Raw genomic sequence first — 14465 nt, 5'->3', positions numbered from 1 at the left:
CGCATCCATATGAGGCTATTGAAAACACAATGGCCTGGGTCAGGCGCACCCTAGTCCTCAAGCTGACATCTCTGCTCTTCAACACTTTAAAAAAAGTGTTGGCATATCAAGGTTAAAATTCTAACTCACCACTAACAAGTAGCATGACCTACTGAGCCTCATTTCTCTCAGTTGTAAACACTCTGTATGTCTATTATGATGGAACATAAAGTAAAGGGATGACCCGAAGTTAAGTCATATGCAATTGCCACCATTTCTTAAACTTCGAAAATGCAGTTTCTGAAGTCTAATCTATAGCATGGCTAGGCTACACCTAAAAGTTTCTTCCAGGAAGTAAAATCTAGATGTAGTTTTATCAGGAGGAAAGAGACAATGAATTAATGGAAAATGGGGAAACGATCTTATTAACTGAATGCAGCAAGAAGAAGAGAATAAGTTATATTTGTGAAATAGTAGTAAGATAGTGTTTCCTCATTTTTTATCCTGTTCTCCTTGGTTAATATTATTCATATTTTACTTTTCTGAGCTCTGGTAGCGTAGTGGTTATGAATCGGACTGCTAACCTCAAAGTCGGCAATTCAAAGCTACCAGGGAGAAAGATGAGACTTTCTGGTCCCGTAAAGATTTACAGCCTCGGAAACGCTGTGCAGGCTTACTATGAGTCGGAACCGATTCCATGGTACTTAACAAGAACATCCATTTTTCTTTCATTGCATTTCTCCTTCTACCTCCTTTCATGCATTTCCTAAAATTGAGAGAGAAGTACTATTTGTATTCAACCTGAAATGGAAGGCATTTTCCAGGTTTAGTGGTTCAAATATTTTAACAACTATTATGATATAATTAGCTTCTATCACAGAAATTGATTTTCATTTATTATTAGAAATATTGAAAATCTGTTCAAATTAATGTTGAGTTCCAAGTTATAATCAAAATTTATCAGGTGTTTGCTTGAATTAAAGTCCAAAAAAAGAGGACTAAATAGGAGAATTCAGAACTGAAAATGAAAAATTAAAATGTTCATTTTGCTTTATTTCCTTGGCTATACTCTATTTTAACACAAGAAAATGCTATTCCATTCAAGTCGAAATGTAATTAGTGGAGAAAAATAAAGCTATCTTATGTCATTATTGAAGTATTCAAGTTGTTTAAGAATTACTAAGTAAAAATCTATTTTAATGTGTCCTGAAGATTTTGTATTTTGAAATCTTTAACAGCAGGTTTTTATTAGGCATTTTCTAGAAACCAGAGAAGTGGAATAACTTTTTATAGTTTGCCTTTGTGAGAGGAATAAATTATTTTCTGAAAATAGAGTTAAGTATTAATGAAAGTAATTTAGCTTTTACATTGTTGTTGTTGTTTTTAATTGCCATTGAGTTGGCTCCAACACAACCCTTATAGCGTTTCCAAGGTGCAACTGGTGGGTTTGAACCTTGTGGTTAGCAGTCCAGTGTTTATCCAATAATATTGATTATTAAAAGGAAGTATAGCTCAATGGAAAGCAATAGTTCTACAATCAGCCAATCTGGACTCAAAGCATGCCTCAATTATTAAGTGAATTGCGTTGGACAAATCAGTTACATTCCCAAAGTCTGAGTTTTCTCATCTTTAGAATATTCCTAGTAAAATAACATCTCAGAGTTATTGTGAGCATTAAAGATACAGAAGAGGACAACAGTTCCTAGATTACTGGAGTAAATGTCTAGAGTTCTAGAACATGAGGACATATCAGGGTTTGTTCTTGTTTGTTTGAAGAGAACTGCTGCTATCCATAAGCTCAATATATTCCTTTGGAACTTGACCCTTTAACAAAATCTGACTCTAGTGGATAATCACAGAAATGTAGTAGTTTAGAGCAGGAAAGAAAATGAAAAATTTGAAGGCTGGGCCATCTATTCTTTTAAATTATGAAGGAAACATATCTCAACTCTCACAGCCTAGCTTTCTCGACTTATGGTAACTTCAATAGATGACAATTCTGGTAATGGTCTCAAAATAAAATTCTAGACTCTCATACCCTAGTGATAAATTTCAGTTTTCAAATATAAACTTCTGCAGGCATAACACTACCCCCATTGAATTACTTTTTGTTATCTACTTGTGGGCCACTTAATTAAAATCTAATCTATAAAAAGTGATAAAATCTGCCTTTTTAGGGTTACCCTCTCCCCAAATGACCACTTTGGACATGACTTTTAAATTTACTGTGCTCTGATTAAATGCTAATTCCATTATATGATGATAAATTTTAGTTATATAGTGTGGTGTAGTGAATTATTTAACATGTTTCTTCTCTCCTTAGTCTTTGTAACTCCCACCAAATGACTCTTTTTCTGATGAGTCTGAGTATAAGAGAAGGTTGGAGAAGATACTAATAAGATGACATCATTCATCTGCGGATGTAAACAGAGTTCATTTTAGTTATAAAAACTTGCAACTCTAGCATGGGTATAAAATGAGTCATCTCGGAAGCAGATCTTACTACCCTCATAGAAGAAGAGTCAGAAGTTGTGTGCATCCTTTGGACCCTAAGATCTCTGTGCACAGAATCTTCTGGACCCAGGGACAGACAGTGGGGATACTTGAGGAATGGGTGAAGAGCAACAGAAACAGAACCAAAAGTCAGAACATAAGACAGAGCAATGGGTTTATGAGCCCATGGAGCAAGTAAAGCTGAGTGTCTTTGGAGAGGAGGCTTGCTTGCAGAATGGAGTGCTCCTGTACTTAACTGGCAGGGGTGAGGAGGTATGTTAGCGGAGTACTTTCACATCAAGCCTTATCATGGATTGGTGTGTCCTGTGGGCATTAATCAGCAGTCCTACCTAAAAGAGCTTTACAACACTGGCCAGGCAGAGAGAGGCTGCCTGTGGGCACTGCTGAGGAAAGATTATCCTGACTGGAAGCCCTGAACATGCCTGACCCTGAACTGTAATCTGTTAATAACCCCATAGCTGAGGATATGGTATCTCAGTCCTGTGTGGCCATTACAATGAATTACAGAACCCAGCTGAGTAGACAGTGCTGTGGGAGGGAGGGTGGATGCCATCCTTTTTTGTTTTGCAGTTGTTATCAGAAGCAGAGTTCATTATAGCAAGGCTCCACACTGAAGAACGCATTGGGTTTTGTAAAAGAAAGTTCATGTTTATGAGCTTTCTTCATAATAAATTTCCCATTAAATTAAATTAAATTAAATAATTTCACCATAAAAAAAAATTGGGTAAGAAAAATAAAAGAATAAGAAAAAACTTTTGATTTGTACAAGGTTACTTTGTTAAGTGTAATGGTTGAGGATGTAAGACATATATAGGTTGTTGTGAAGTGCCATCGAGTTGATTCTGACCCATAGCGACCCTATATAGGGTTTTCAAGGAGCAACTGCTGAGCCTGAACCACCAACCTTGCAGTTCAAATGACTTTGCAGTCTGACACATTAGCCCACAGTGCCACAGCAGGACTCATATAAACTATGCTACAAATGAGGAGAAAATCTGCTACTAAGAGTCAAGTGAGGCAAAAGCCTGGGTGATTTAACAAGACGACAAAGATGGGGACAAGGTCATATGCACATGTGTGATGGAAGTGGTTTCCAAGTATCTAGACTACATTCAGCCTATACTTGGTTTAATATGCTAAGACGGGAGATAGAAATGGCCTGGAAGAAACAGATTTTTTGTCTGAAGCCTTTGTAAAGTAAAGGGACTTAGTTCCACCCATAACTGCTGAGGGAACAGGAGTTACATTTGGAAAAAAAGACCTACAAGGAAGAAAAAAAAAAGACTTTAAAATCTTTTGAGCAAGCAGTTTACCTCTATGTGTATATAGGGTGCATGTGCTTAAATATGGGTATATATATGGAGGGTGTCTGTGTATACATATGGGGCATTGTGTATGTGTATGTATGGGGGTTGTGTGTATATATGTATGGGGGTTGTGTGTGTGTATATGGGGGTTGGATATGGTGTATTTGGATTAGGTGTGTATGTAGGGGGTTTGTGTGTGTGTGTGTGTGTGTGTGTATAGTGGTGGTGCATATGTTAAGTGCAGTTGAGTTGGTTCCAACGCATAGCAACAGTGTACAGGGTTTCCAAAGAGAAACTGGCATTTTTGGACCACCAGCCTATGGTTAGCAGTCCAGTGCTTATCCTACAGGTCCACACCAGTACTCTATGTGTGTATATATACATATAGATTACATAGTGATCTATTAGGGGGAGAGATACAGATATATAAGGAGCGCTGGTAGCATAGTGGTTATGAATCAGGCTGTGAACCTCAAGGTCAGCAGTTCGAAACTACCAGCTGTTCCGCAGGATAAAGATGAGGCTTTCTGCTCCCATAAAAATTTACAGCCTCGGAAACCCTGTGCAGGGTCACTATGAGTCAGAACTGACTCCACGGCACATAACCACCACAACCACCATAGGCATATATATGGAGTCCTGGTGTGGTGCAATGGGCTAATGCACTGGGCTGCAAAGTCTGTTTGAACCTCAAGGTTGGCGGTTCCAGCTCACCAGCCTTTCCTTCGAAACTCTATACAGAGTTGTTGTGGGTCGGAACCTACTTAACGGCACTTAACAACAACAACATAGGGATATATATACAATAGAATCCTATTCAACCACCATTCATTTTTTGGCATGTGTGAAAAAAACTCTTCTAATGTTTACGAACTTTCTTAATAATAAATTTCACCATAAAATTTAATAGGATTTGGTACAATTCCAATTTATATGACTGGCCAAACAGAAATTTCGTTATAGAGTTTTTATGCTACCCTTTACCATTTTATAGTATTGTATAGGAAATTGAATGAGTCTCTTTTCCTTCACTCTTCAAAGAATAACACCCTAGTTTAACAAAAAGGAGTTCAGAAAGAGAGAAAAATCCGAGTTTCCAACAATACTTCAATATTTTCTGTAAAATTAAAACAACTACAATATGAAGCTTGTTCTCTTAAATTTTTTTGTATATATACTTTATACAAAGTTTTAAATAAATACAGTTATAACTGGCCTTCTTGATTTATAACTGAAATCTTTTTTCCTAATAGGCTCTCAAGCTCAAGCTACCTCACTAATTTAATCTACCTAGAAAATGTAAACTATGCTTCCTAGAGTTTCAAAAGGAGTCCTGCTGTGGCACAGTGTGCTAAAGCACTAGACCTTCAGGTCAGTTTGAACCACAAGGTCGGCAGTTCAAACTCACCAGCCACTCCTTGGAAACCCTATACTGGGTAGCTATGTGTCAGAACCCTCAACAACACTTAACAACAAAGCTTTCAAAATTCTGGCACCATACTTCTAGGAAGGAAGTATGATCTTGAGTAAGAAAACCTCTAGTCCTCATTTTTTTCATCAATAAAATGATTGTGATAATTATTACCTATTTGGTTGTTGTGAAGATCAAGTGAGATCATCTTTTTAAAGCACATGAGATACAGTTAGCACTCAATAGATGCTTTATGCTGTCACTGGTAGGGAGCACTGTGACTCCATACAATCACTGGACTGTGAACCCAAAGGTCAGCAGTTCGAGCCCACCAGTTGCTCCATGGGAGACAGATGAGGCTTCCTATTCCAGCAAAGATGTATAGCCTGGGAGGACCTATACAGGGTAGCTATGAGTTGAAACTTAGAGACTATTGTTGGCACTAAGATAGACATCCAATATTTCAAGTAGCTGGTCAGTTAATTTTGGAAGCTTATTCATTCACTAATTCAATAAACTTATTAAGCATCAAGCCATCATGGAGCTCACAGTATAGAAGAAACAATATACATTGAACAGGTAAACACAGACTTAGTGACACAAAAGAATAAAACAGGCAATCAAGAGAAAAGATTAACATGGTAGACTTATAACATAGTGCCAAAGAAAGCATCTTTGTGAAAGTGTTTAAGTTAGATCTACATAATGAATGACTGTCAGGTTGGCTCAGAACTGGGTAGTGTTTCATTCTGTTGTACATTGGGTCGCTATGAGTTGGTACTGAGTCAATGGCACAACAATGACATAACACTATGAATAGGAATAAGAAAAAAAGAGAAAACAATATTCCATAGAATAAAATGAATGAGGGCATGAGTAAGAAAAAACAATAAAAATGTAGTCTAACTGAAGAACTTCAAAAAACCTAACAGAGCAAAGAAAAAGTAGGAAGAGATGAAGTTGCAGAAGTTAAGATGAGGTCAGATCACAAGACTGTCCGACTCATGATATGAAGTTTTAAATTTATTTTAAGCACCCTATTCTCCTTGGAAACCCTATACAGGGTCACAATGAATCACAACTGACTTGACGGCACTTAACAACATAGCTCTCTCTGTATGTATGTGTATATACACTCATAGGGAGCTCTGGTAGCGTAGTGGTTATGAATAAGGCTGCGAATCACAAGGTCAGCAGTTTGAAAATACCAACTGTTCCATGGCAGAAAGATGAGGCTTTCTGCTCCCGTAAAGATTTATAGCCTTGGAAACCCTGTACAGGGTCGCTATGAGTCAGAACCAACTCCACGGCATATAACCACCAACAACCATATACACTCATATACATAAATAAGAGTACTGGTGTGGCACTGCAGGCTAATGCATTGGAACAAAAGGTCCAGTGGTGAGTTTGAACTGCAAGGTCAGCAGTTCAAACTCACCAGCTGCTCCTCAGAAACGCTTTATAGGGTTGCTATGCATTGGAGCTGACTCAACAACACTTAACAACAATAACATACATAAGTATACTTTGAACATATATATACATTGTTATATACATAAATATACTCATGTATATAAATACGTATGTGTGTGCAAGTATATATATTGTTAAATGCCATCAAGTTGGTTCCGACTCAAAGCAACCCTATATCAGGTTTCCGAGGAGCAGCTGGTGGGACTTTGAACCACCAACCTGTGATTTGAAGCTCAGTGCTGATTCTACAGTGCATTGCAAGGATAATGCACTGGACCTCAAGATCAGTTTGAACATAAAGGTCGGTGGTTCACACTCACCAGCCACTCCTTGGAAACCCTATAAAGGGTTAATTTGAGTCACACAGGCTCCACAGAACAATTATATATATGTATAGTGGTTATGAATCGGGCTGTAAACTAGAAGGTCAGCAGTTCAAAACTACCAGCTGTTCTGTGGGAGAGAGATGAGGTTTTTCTGCTCCCGTAAAGATTTACAGCCTCAGGAATCCTGTACAGGGTCACTATGAGTCGGAACCCACTCCACAGCACATAACAATATCAACAAATGTGTGTGTGTGTGTGTGTGTGTGTGTGTGTGTGTGTGTGTGTGTATGAAGCTCTGGTAGCATAGTGGTTATGAGTTGGGCTGCTAACCTCAAGATCAGCAGTTCAAAACTACTAGCAGTTCTACAGGAGAAAGATAAGACTTTCTGCTCCCGTAAAGATTGACTGTCTTGGGAATCCTATACAAGTTGGCTATGAGTCGGAACTGACTCTATGACACACAACCACCACCATCATATATATATATATACATACATATATATGTATAACTGGGCTGGAGTCCTGATGTGCCACTATAGGATAAGCACTAGACCATAAGGTCAGTTTGAACTTCAAGGTCGACAGTTCAAGCTCATCAGGCACTCCTTGGAAACACTATGCAGTGCCACTATGGGTCAGAACTGACTTGATGGCACTTAACAAAAAGATAGCTAGGTTGCTAGCTTTAAGGTCAGTAGCTTGAATTTATTAGCAGTTCCTCAGGAAAAAGATGAGGTTATCTACTCCAGTAAAGATTTAAAGTCTTGGAAACTCTGCATATGGTTGCTGTGAATCAGAATTGACTCACTGGCAATGAGTTTTTTGAGTTGGGATATATAGGTAGCATTTGAGTTTCAACTGGTTGAATTTCAACTGAACAAGAAAAACATAAGAGTTTGCCAAATACTTTACCAGAATTAATTAACCCTTTTATCCTGCCAATTAAAAAAAAAAAAGTACAGTATTTGAGCCAGCATTATATTTTGGTTAGATGTACTATAACACATAAATATTGTTACAGTAGCCATTAAACATTTTTGTGACAGAATTGGTCTTTTCTCTATTGTTAAATCCAGATAATTATTTTTGAAATATATGATAAATTAATGCATTAGACGTACTTTAAAAGAAAAAAACAAAACAAAACTTACGGGTGGTCCAGTATCCCCTTTTGGCCCAATCAGAGTCTCCATTTCGAGCATTGAATTAAGATCTTCATAATAATAATCATAAAGCTCAGTTTCATAGCTGTTTTCAATGAGATAGGTGGAGTCAGGGTCAAATTCTCCTTCCTTCCTTAGATCAAGGTGGTTATCCACAGAAAGCTCACCAGTCACTCTATATAAGGTTGTGTTTAAAATCTGTTGCATTTCCATGAGTTCGTTAGTGTGTAGATTTGCTGTAATAGCCTTCTTCTGATTATTAATTGCATCCTGTTCTATATGTGAGGGAATAGATGACATCTTCTTAAACGGTGAGAAGCTAGTTTCTCCATCATCATGTGTGACGTTAGATGCATTTAGAGGAGAAGTCAATTTCCTGTTGGTTGAATTAATTCTTGCTTCACTTAGGTGCTGATGTGTCGCTGAATGGCTTAAATTTGTCTGAATATGTTTTTCAGTGGTCATTTCTGTGACCTGAATTCCACTGTTCATGAAAGCCACAGCAGACATATTCCCAAAAGGAAGAGACATTAATGGAGATCTTGGTACCTTGTGTTCTGGTTCTTTATGCGCTGTTGCAGAATCATTATTTATAACATATGGAATGCTTTTGCCATCAGTCAATGTATGCTCAGACAGTACTTTTTCACCAAATCGTTTGAGCAAAGGAGAGGTTTCCAGTATTGTAGATGGTATAATAGTTGTGTGTGTAAGATTTGCCTCAGGCCGGTATGTATCTGCTTGGCGACACTGCTGTTTCACGTATGTGCAATAATTCGCAGATGCTTCTGCAGAAGGAATTATATCCAACTGACATACTATTCCTTCAAAATGGACAGAATTATTATTTATACTTCCTAAGGTGAACACACTGTTAGCATCAAAGGTCGGAACGTCTGAAAAAGTCTCTCTGAAAAAATATTTCTTTCCACACTTAACAAACATGGAGATAACTTTGTTTCTAATATTAATGGCAAATGAGTGCCATAATTCATCATGAACACTGTAGTTGAAAAATACAGACTGCTTTCCTCCAATGTGTACCACTAATTTTTTAGGTAGTAGTTGAACTCCTAATTGCAGTCTATTTTTATTTCTAATGCTGAAGAGAAATGCATTGTTTACTTTATGTGACTGTAACCCAATTAATATTGTAAATGGCTGCACTAACTTGACAGGTAAAATATTCATGAGAGGTGACTCAATATAAGTATCATTTGTTAAAATGACGCCTGGTTCTGTTAAGTGAACCCCCTGAGGTAATGGTATAGATGATGATGGCACCGCTGTCATTGATGTTGAGTGTCCTACATCTTTGTCTCCAAGGCCTAGTTGATGAAGAATATCTATGCCTGGAAATTTAAAAAAGAGAGAAAGAGAGATTCTTACTCTTATGAATTAATATGTTTATATATATGTATGTTTTAGGATGAGAAAAATCATCCTCATCTGTATCAGAGGAAATTCCTAAAGTAAGCATGCTCTATCAATAACTGATTTCCAGGGAACTAGATGGGTTTTAAACTACCAGTCGCTCCGCGGGAGAAAGATGAGGCTTTCTACTCCCGTAAAGATTTACACCCTCGGAAACCCTGTACAGGGTCGCTATGGGTCGGAACCGACTCGACGGCACTTAACAACAACAAGATGGGTTTTAGAGGATACACACTGGACTACAAACCACAAGGCTGGTGATTTGAGCCCAACAGCCACCGTATGGGAAAAAGATGAGGCTTTCTTCTACAAATATTTACCATCTCAGAAACCATATACAGGACCACTATAAGTCAAAACCGACTGGTCAGCACTTAATAACAACAGAGATGGGGGAAGGGGAAGGTAAGACACTATACATGATAATTTGAATAAAACAATCACAAATGCATGCACATCCCAATATCTCTAAACCTAAAATTTACTTCATGAATTTATTTAGTTCTCATATTTTCTAATCAATTAGTATTCTTACTACTCTAATGAATTTTTTAAATTTCTCAGATGTCATGTCCTTCTTTTTTCCTTTTTTTAAGGCTATATAACAGCTTATCTTACTGAGGTGAGAATACTGAAATAGGTTAGACTTTCTTCTTGGCAAGAATAACAGATTCTGACAGACAGTTTTGATCATCTGACACAGTTGTCATTTTCTTCTTTAATTGAGAACTTAATTTTACAACTTCTCTAACAAAAGAGAGCCCTGGTCTGGTACCATAGGATAAGCTCTGGACTTCGAACCACAAGGCCAGCATTTCAAACCCAACAGCTGCTCTTGGAAACTCTATGCAGGGTCATTATGAATTGGAACCAACTCAATGGCACACAACATAATAAAAGAGAAACAAAAGTCATACTTTCAAAATAAAATTTGTTATTGAAACCATTTTAGACATTGAAGTTACACAATCCTATCAACTATTTTTTAGGTGGTTTTCCTTTACAGCCTCCAGGGAATTAACATGCCATTAAGAAGTTGTCTCTATGCCTAACACCTTCAGCATATACAACACTTAAGCAGAGTCCTGGTGTGGTGCTGTAGGATAAGCACTGGACTGGTAATGACAAGGTCGATAGTTCAAACCCACCAGCCCTTCCTTGCAAACCCTATCTAGGGTTACTGTAAGTTGGAACCATCTCGATGGCACTTAACATAATGCTAAAATACTCAGGTCACCAAAATCCTTTCTGATATTGCTTGGACAAGAGAGCTTAGTTTCTTTTGTGATTGACCATCGTACTTTTTCTCTCCCTTCCAAACTTGCTTTTCTTTCATTTTTTTCTCAGTCCACCACAGCAAATTTTATCCAATTTGTAGACTATTTTTCAATTTTTATTATGTAATATGGATTTTCTGGTTTATTGTTTATCATTATGTTGCTAATAGTATATTGACATTCTCCCTTTCCAAAATACAGGCTCCTTGAGGACAGATTTTATATTTTTATTACTAAATTTCTACAACCACCTTACTTATAATTCTATAATTTCTGAATGAATTAACTTTTCCCCACCAGATTTTAATCAGATATCACATTTCAGTTCTAAAATTCTATAAAATTAAATTCTTGCAAAGAAGCTTTTATTAAAAATACAGAAAAGTATAGTCATTGGTGACTCAATATAAATATTCTGTTAGATGACGATGCTTGTTATTTTTTTTTATTAGAAATCTCCCATCTATTTCTACCTATATATATATTCTATCTATCATTTCTAGCTATAATTTTTTTTAATTACAATTCATAATTATGATAAATGAGGAGATACAAGTTTTTGAAGATTAGTTAAAACACTGGGCATTATGTCAGTTATTCCTTTTGTAAGAAATGAGTAGATATTTGACCATCTATGTTCATTACTATTAAAAAGCAAAAATGTATGGCAGATATATGTATCTCATTCATTCAACAATGAAATAATCACTTGAATATAATTCACATAAAATCTAATCTCTCACTGACTCACTGCCTTTCATCGATTCCAACTCATAATGACCCTGCACAGAGTTTCTGAGGCTGTAAATCTTTAGGGGAGCAGAAGCCTCATCTTTCTCCTATAGAGCTATTGGTGGATTTGAAATGATGACTTTGTGGTTAACAGTCCAGTGCTTATCCTACAGCACCATGCCAGGACTCCAACTAAAATTTTCCTTATCAGAAGTATTCTTAAAACACTCAAGTATTTTATATTAGGGTTAGAACAGCAATCATTTTACTCATAAAATAGTTGTAATTTATGATAGTTGTAAAGGATATACAATTTATTGTTGTTGATAAGTACCATCAAGTCAATTCTGACCCGTGGCAACCCTGTATAGGGTTTCTGAGGAGGCGCTGGTGAGTTTGAACCACTAATCTTGTGGTTCAAACCAACCTTTCAGTCAAGTGGTTATCCTACAGCACCACACCAGAACTCAATTCAATTGGCCCTCCATAATCTTGGATTTTGCATTCACAGATTCAGACAACTACAAATCAAAAATATTCAAAGGGGTAAGCTAAATAGTCAAAGCAATTCTAAGGGCCGTGTAATGTGCTATTTATACAGTACTTACATTATATTAGGTATTATACATAATCTACAGATGATTTTGGAGTCCTGGTATGGCACTGTAGGATAAGCACTGGATAACTAACACAGGGTAGGCAGTTCAAACCCAGAAGCCAATCTTTGAAAACCTTAAACAGGGTCACTGTGAGTTGGAACCAACTTGATAGCACTTAACAGCAGAGATGATTTTAAGTATATGGGATGAGAGGCCCAGATATACAAATACTATAACATTTTGTATAAGGAAATTGAGCATCCTAAGGTATTAGTATCTGTAGAGGTTCTGAATGTTGATCTCCAGGATAGAGATGCTAAAATGAATGGAAAAGATGAGGAGGTAAAAGAGCTAAATAGAAAATTTCAAGAAGACAAAGTCAAATATTGTAACAAAATGTGCAAAGACCTGGATTTGGAAAACCAAAAGCGAAGAACTCACTCAGTGTTTCTCAATCTAAGAGAACTGAAAGAAATTTCAAGCCTTGAGTTTCAATGCTGAAGGATTCTATAGGCAAACTATTGAGTAAAGCCTCTAAAGAAGATGGAAGGAATACACAGAGTTACTGTACCAAAAAGAAATGGTAGATGTTCAACAGTGGTCAAAAGCCAATGGTACTGAAGTCCAAGGTTCATTGAAGGCAAAGAACATGGCTCCATGAATTCATGGATAACAAATTGAAAATTTCCAACTGATGAAGCACTAGAGGCCCTCACTCATCTATACCATGAGATTTGGAAGACAACTACCTGGCCAACTGACTGGAAGAGATCCATGTTTGTGCCAATTCTAAAAAGAGGTAATCCAACAGAATGCAGAAATCATTGGATAATATCATTAATATCTCATACAAGTAAATTTTTTGCTAAATAAAATCCCAAAATGGCTGTAAACATACACTGATAGAGAACTGCCAGAAATTCAAGATGCATTCAGACAAGGATGTGGAGTGAAGGATATCCTTGCTGATGTCAGATGGATCTTGGCTGAAAGCATGGAATACAGGAAAGATGTTTATCTGTGCTTTATTGACTATACAAAGGCATTCAGTTGTGTGAATCATGACAAGCTATGGACAGACAACATTGCAGAGAATGAGTATTCAGGAATGCTTAATTGTGCTCAGGAGGAATATGTAAATAGACCAAGATACAACTGTTTGAACAGACAAGGGAAAATTGATTTTTTTTAAATTCATCAAGGTGTGTACCAGGGTTGTATTCTTTCACCATACTTATTCAATCTGTATGCTGAGCACATAATCCAAGAAACTGGGTTGTAAGAAGAACACCGTGGCGTCGGGATAGAGGAAGACTCATTAACAACTTGCGATAAGCTGATGATACAACCTTTGCTTGCTGAAAGTGAAGAGGACTTAAAATACTTACCGATAAAGACCAAAGACCACAGCCATCAGTATGGGTTGCACCACAATGGAAAGTAAACAAAATTCCTTACCATGGGACCAATAAACAACATCCGTATAAATGGAGAAAAGATTGAAGTTGTCAAAGACATCATTATGCTCAAATGAACCACCAACACTCATGGAACTAATAGTCAAGAAACCAAACCACGTATTGCATTAGGCAAACCTGCTGTACAAGACCTCTTTAAAGTGTTCAAGAGCAAAGATGTCAGTTAGAGGACTAAGGTTCTCCTAATCCAAGCCATGATATTTTCAATAACTTTATAAGTATGTGAAAGTTGGGCAGTGAATAAAGAAGTATAAGAATTGATGCATTTGAGTTATGGTGAGAATTAAAAGTAGCATGGACTGCCAGAAGACCAAGCCAAACTGTGTTGGAAGATATACAGCAGCCAGAATGCCCCATGAAAGCCAGGATGGTTTGACTTCATCTTTCATACTCCAGACATACTGTCAGAAGGGACCAGTATCTGGAGATGATATCATGATTGGTAAAGTGGAAGGTCAGAGAAAAAGAGGAATAACCCCAATGACATGGATTGGCACAGTGGCAGCAGCAGTGGGCTCAAATGTAGCAATGATTGTGAGGTTGGAGCAGGATGGGGCAGTGTTTCATTCTGTTGTGCATAGGGTCGCTATGGGTCGGTGCCAACTCTGTGGCACCTTACAACAACAACAGAGGATTCCTGGAGCCAGCTACCCACAGGTATCAAAGAACTATAAATACTTGCATCTAATATTTCATTAGTGAAAGATTCTCTGGGCAAATTGTTGAATGATGCAGAATGCATCAAGAAAAGATGGAAGGAATACACAGA

The 14465-nt window shown here is 37.2% G+C and overlaps 1 protein-coding gene across 1 annotated transcript in view; it reads right to left on the bottom strand.

Moving 5' to 3' along the window:
* The window catches only part of COL24A1 (collagen, type XXIV, alpha 1), a 562513-nt gene that overhangs the window by 488211 nt on the left and 59837 nt on the right, over window positions 1-14465 (bottom strand). Inside the window, exon 3 of the mRNA XM_006831073.1 lies at window positions 8165-9528. Coding sequence (XP_006831136.1) covers window positions 8165-9528 — 1364 coding nt within the window. The remainder of the gene's footprint in view (window positions 1-8164; window positions 9529-14465) is intronic.

This window comes from Chrysochloris asiatica, unplaced genomic scaffold (genome assembly GCF_000296735.1).
Source record: "Chrysochloris asiatica unplaced genomic scaffold, ChrAsi1.0 scaffold00002, whole genome shotgun sequence".
Taxonomy (NCBI): domain Eukaryota; kingdom Metazoa; phylum Chordata; class Mammalia; order Afrosoricida; family Chrysochloridae; genus Chrysochloris; species Chrysochloris asiatica.
This window is presented reverse-complemented; position numbering and strand designations above follow the sequence as displayed.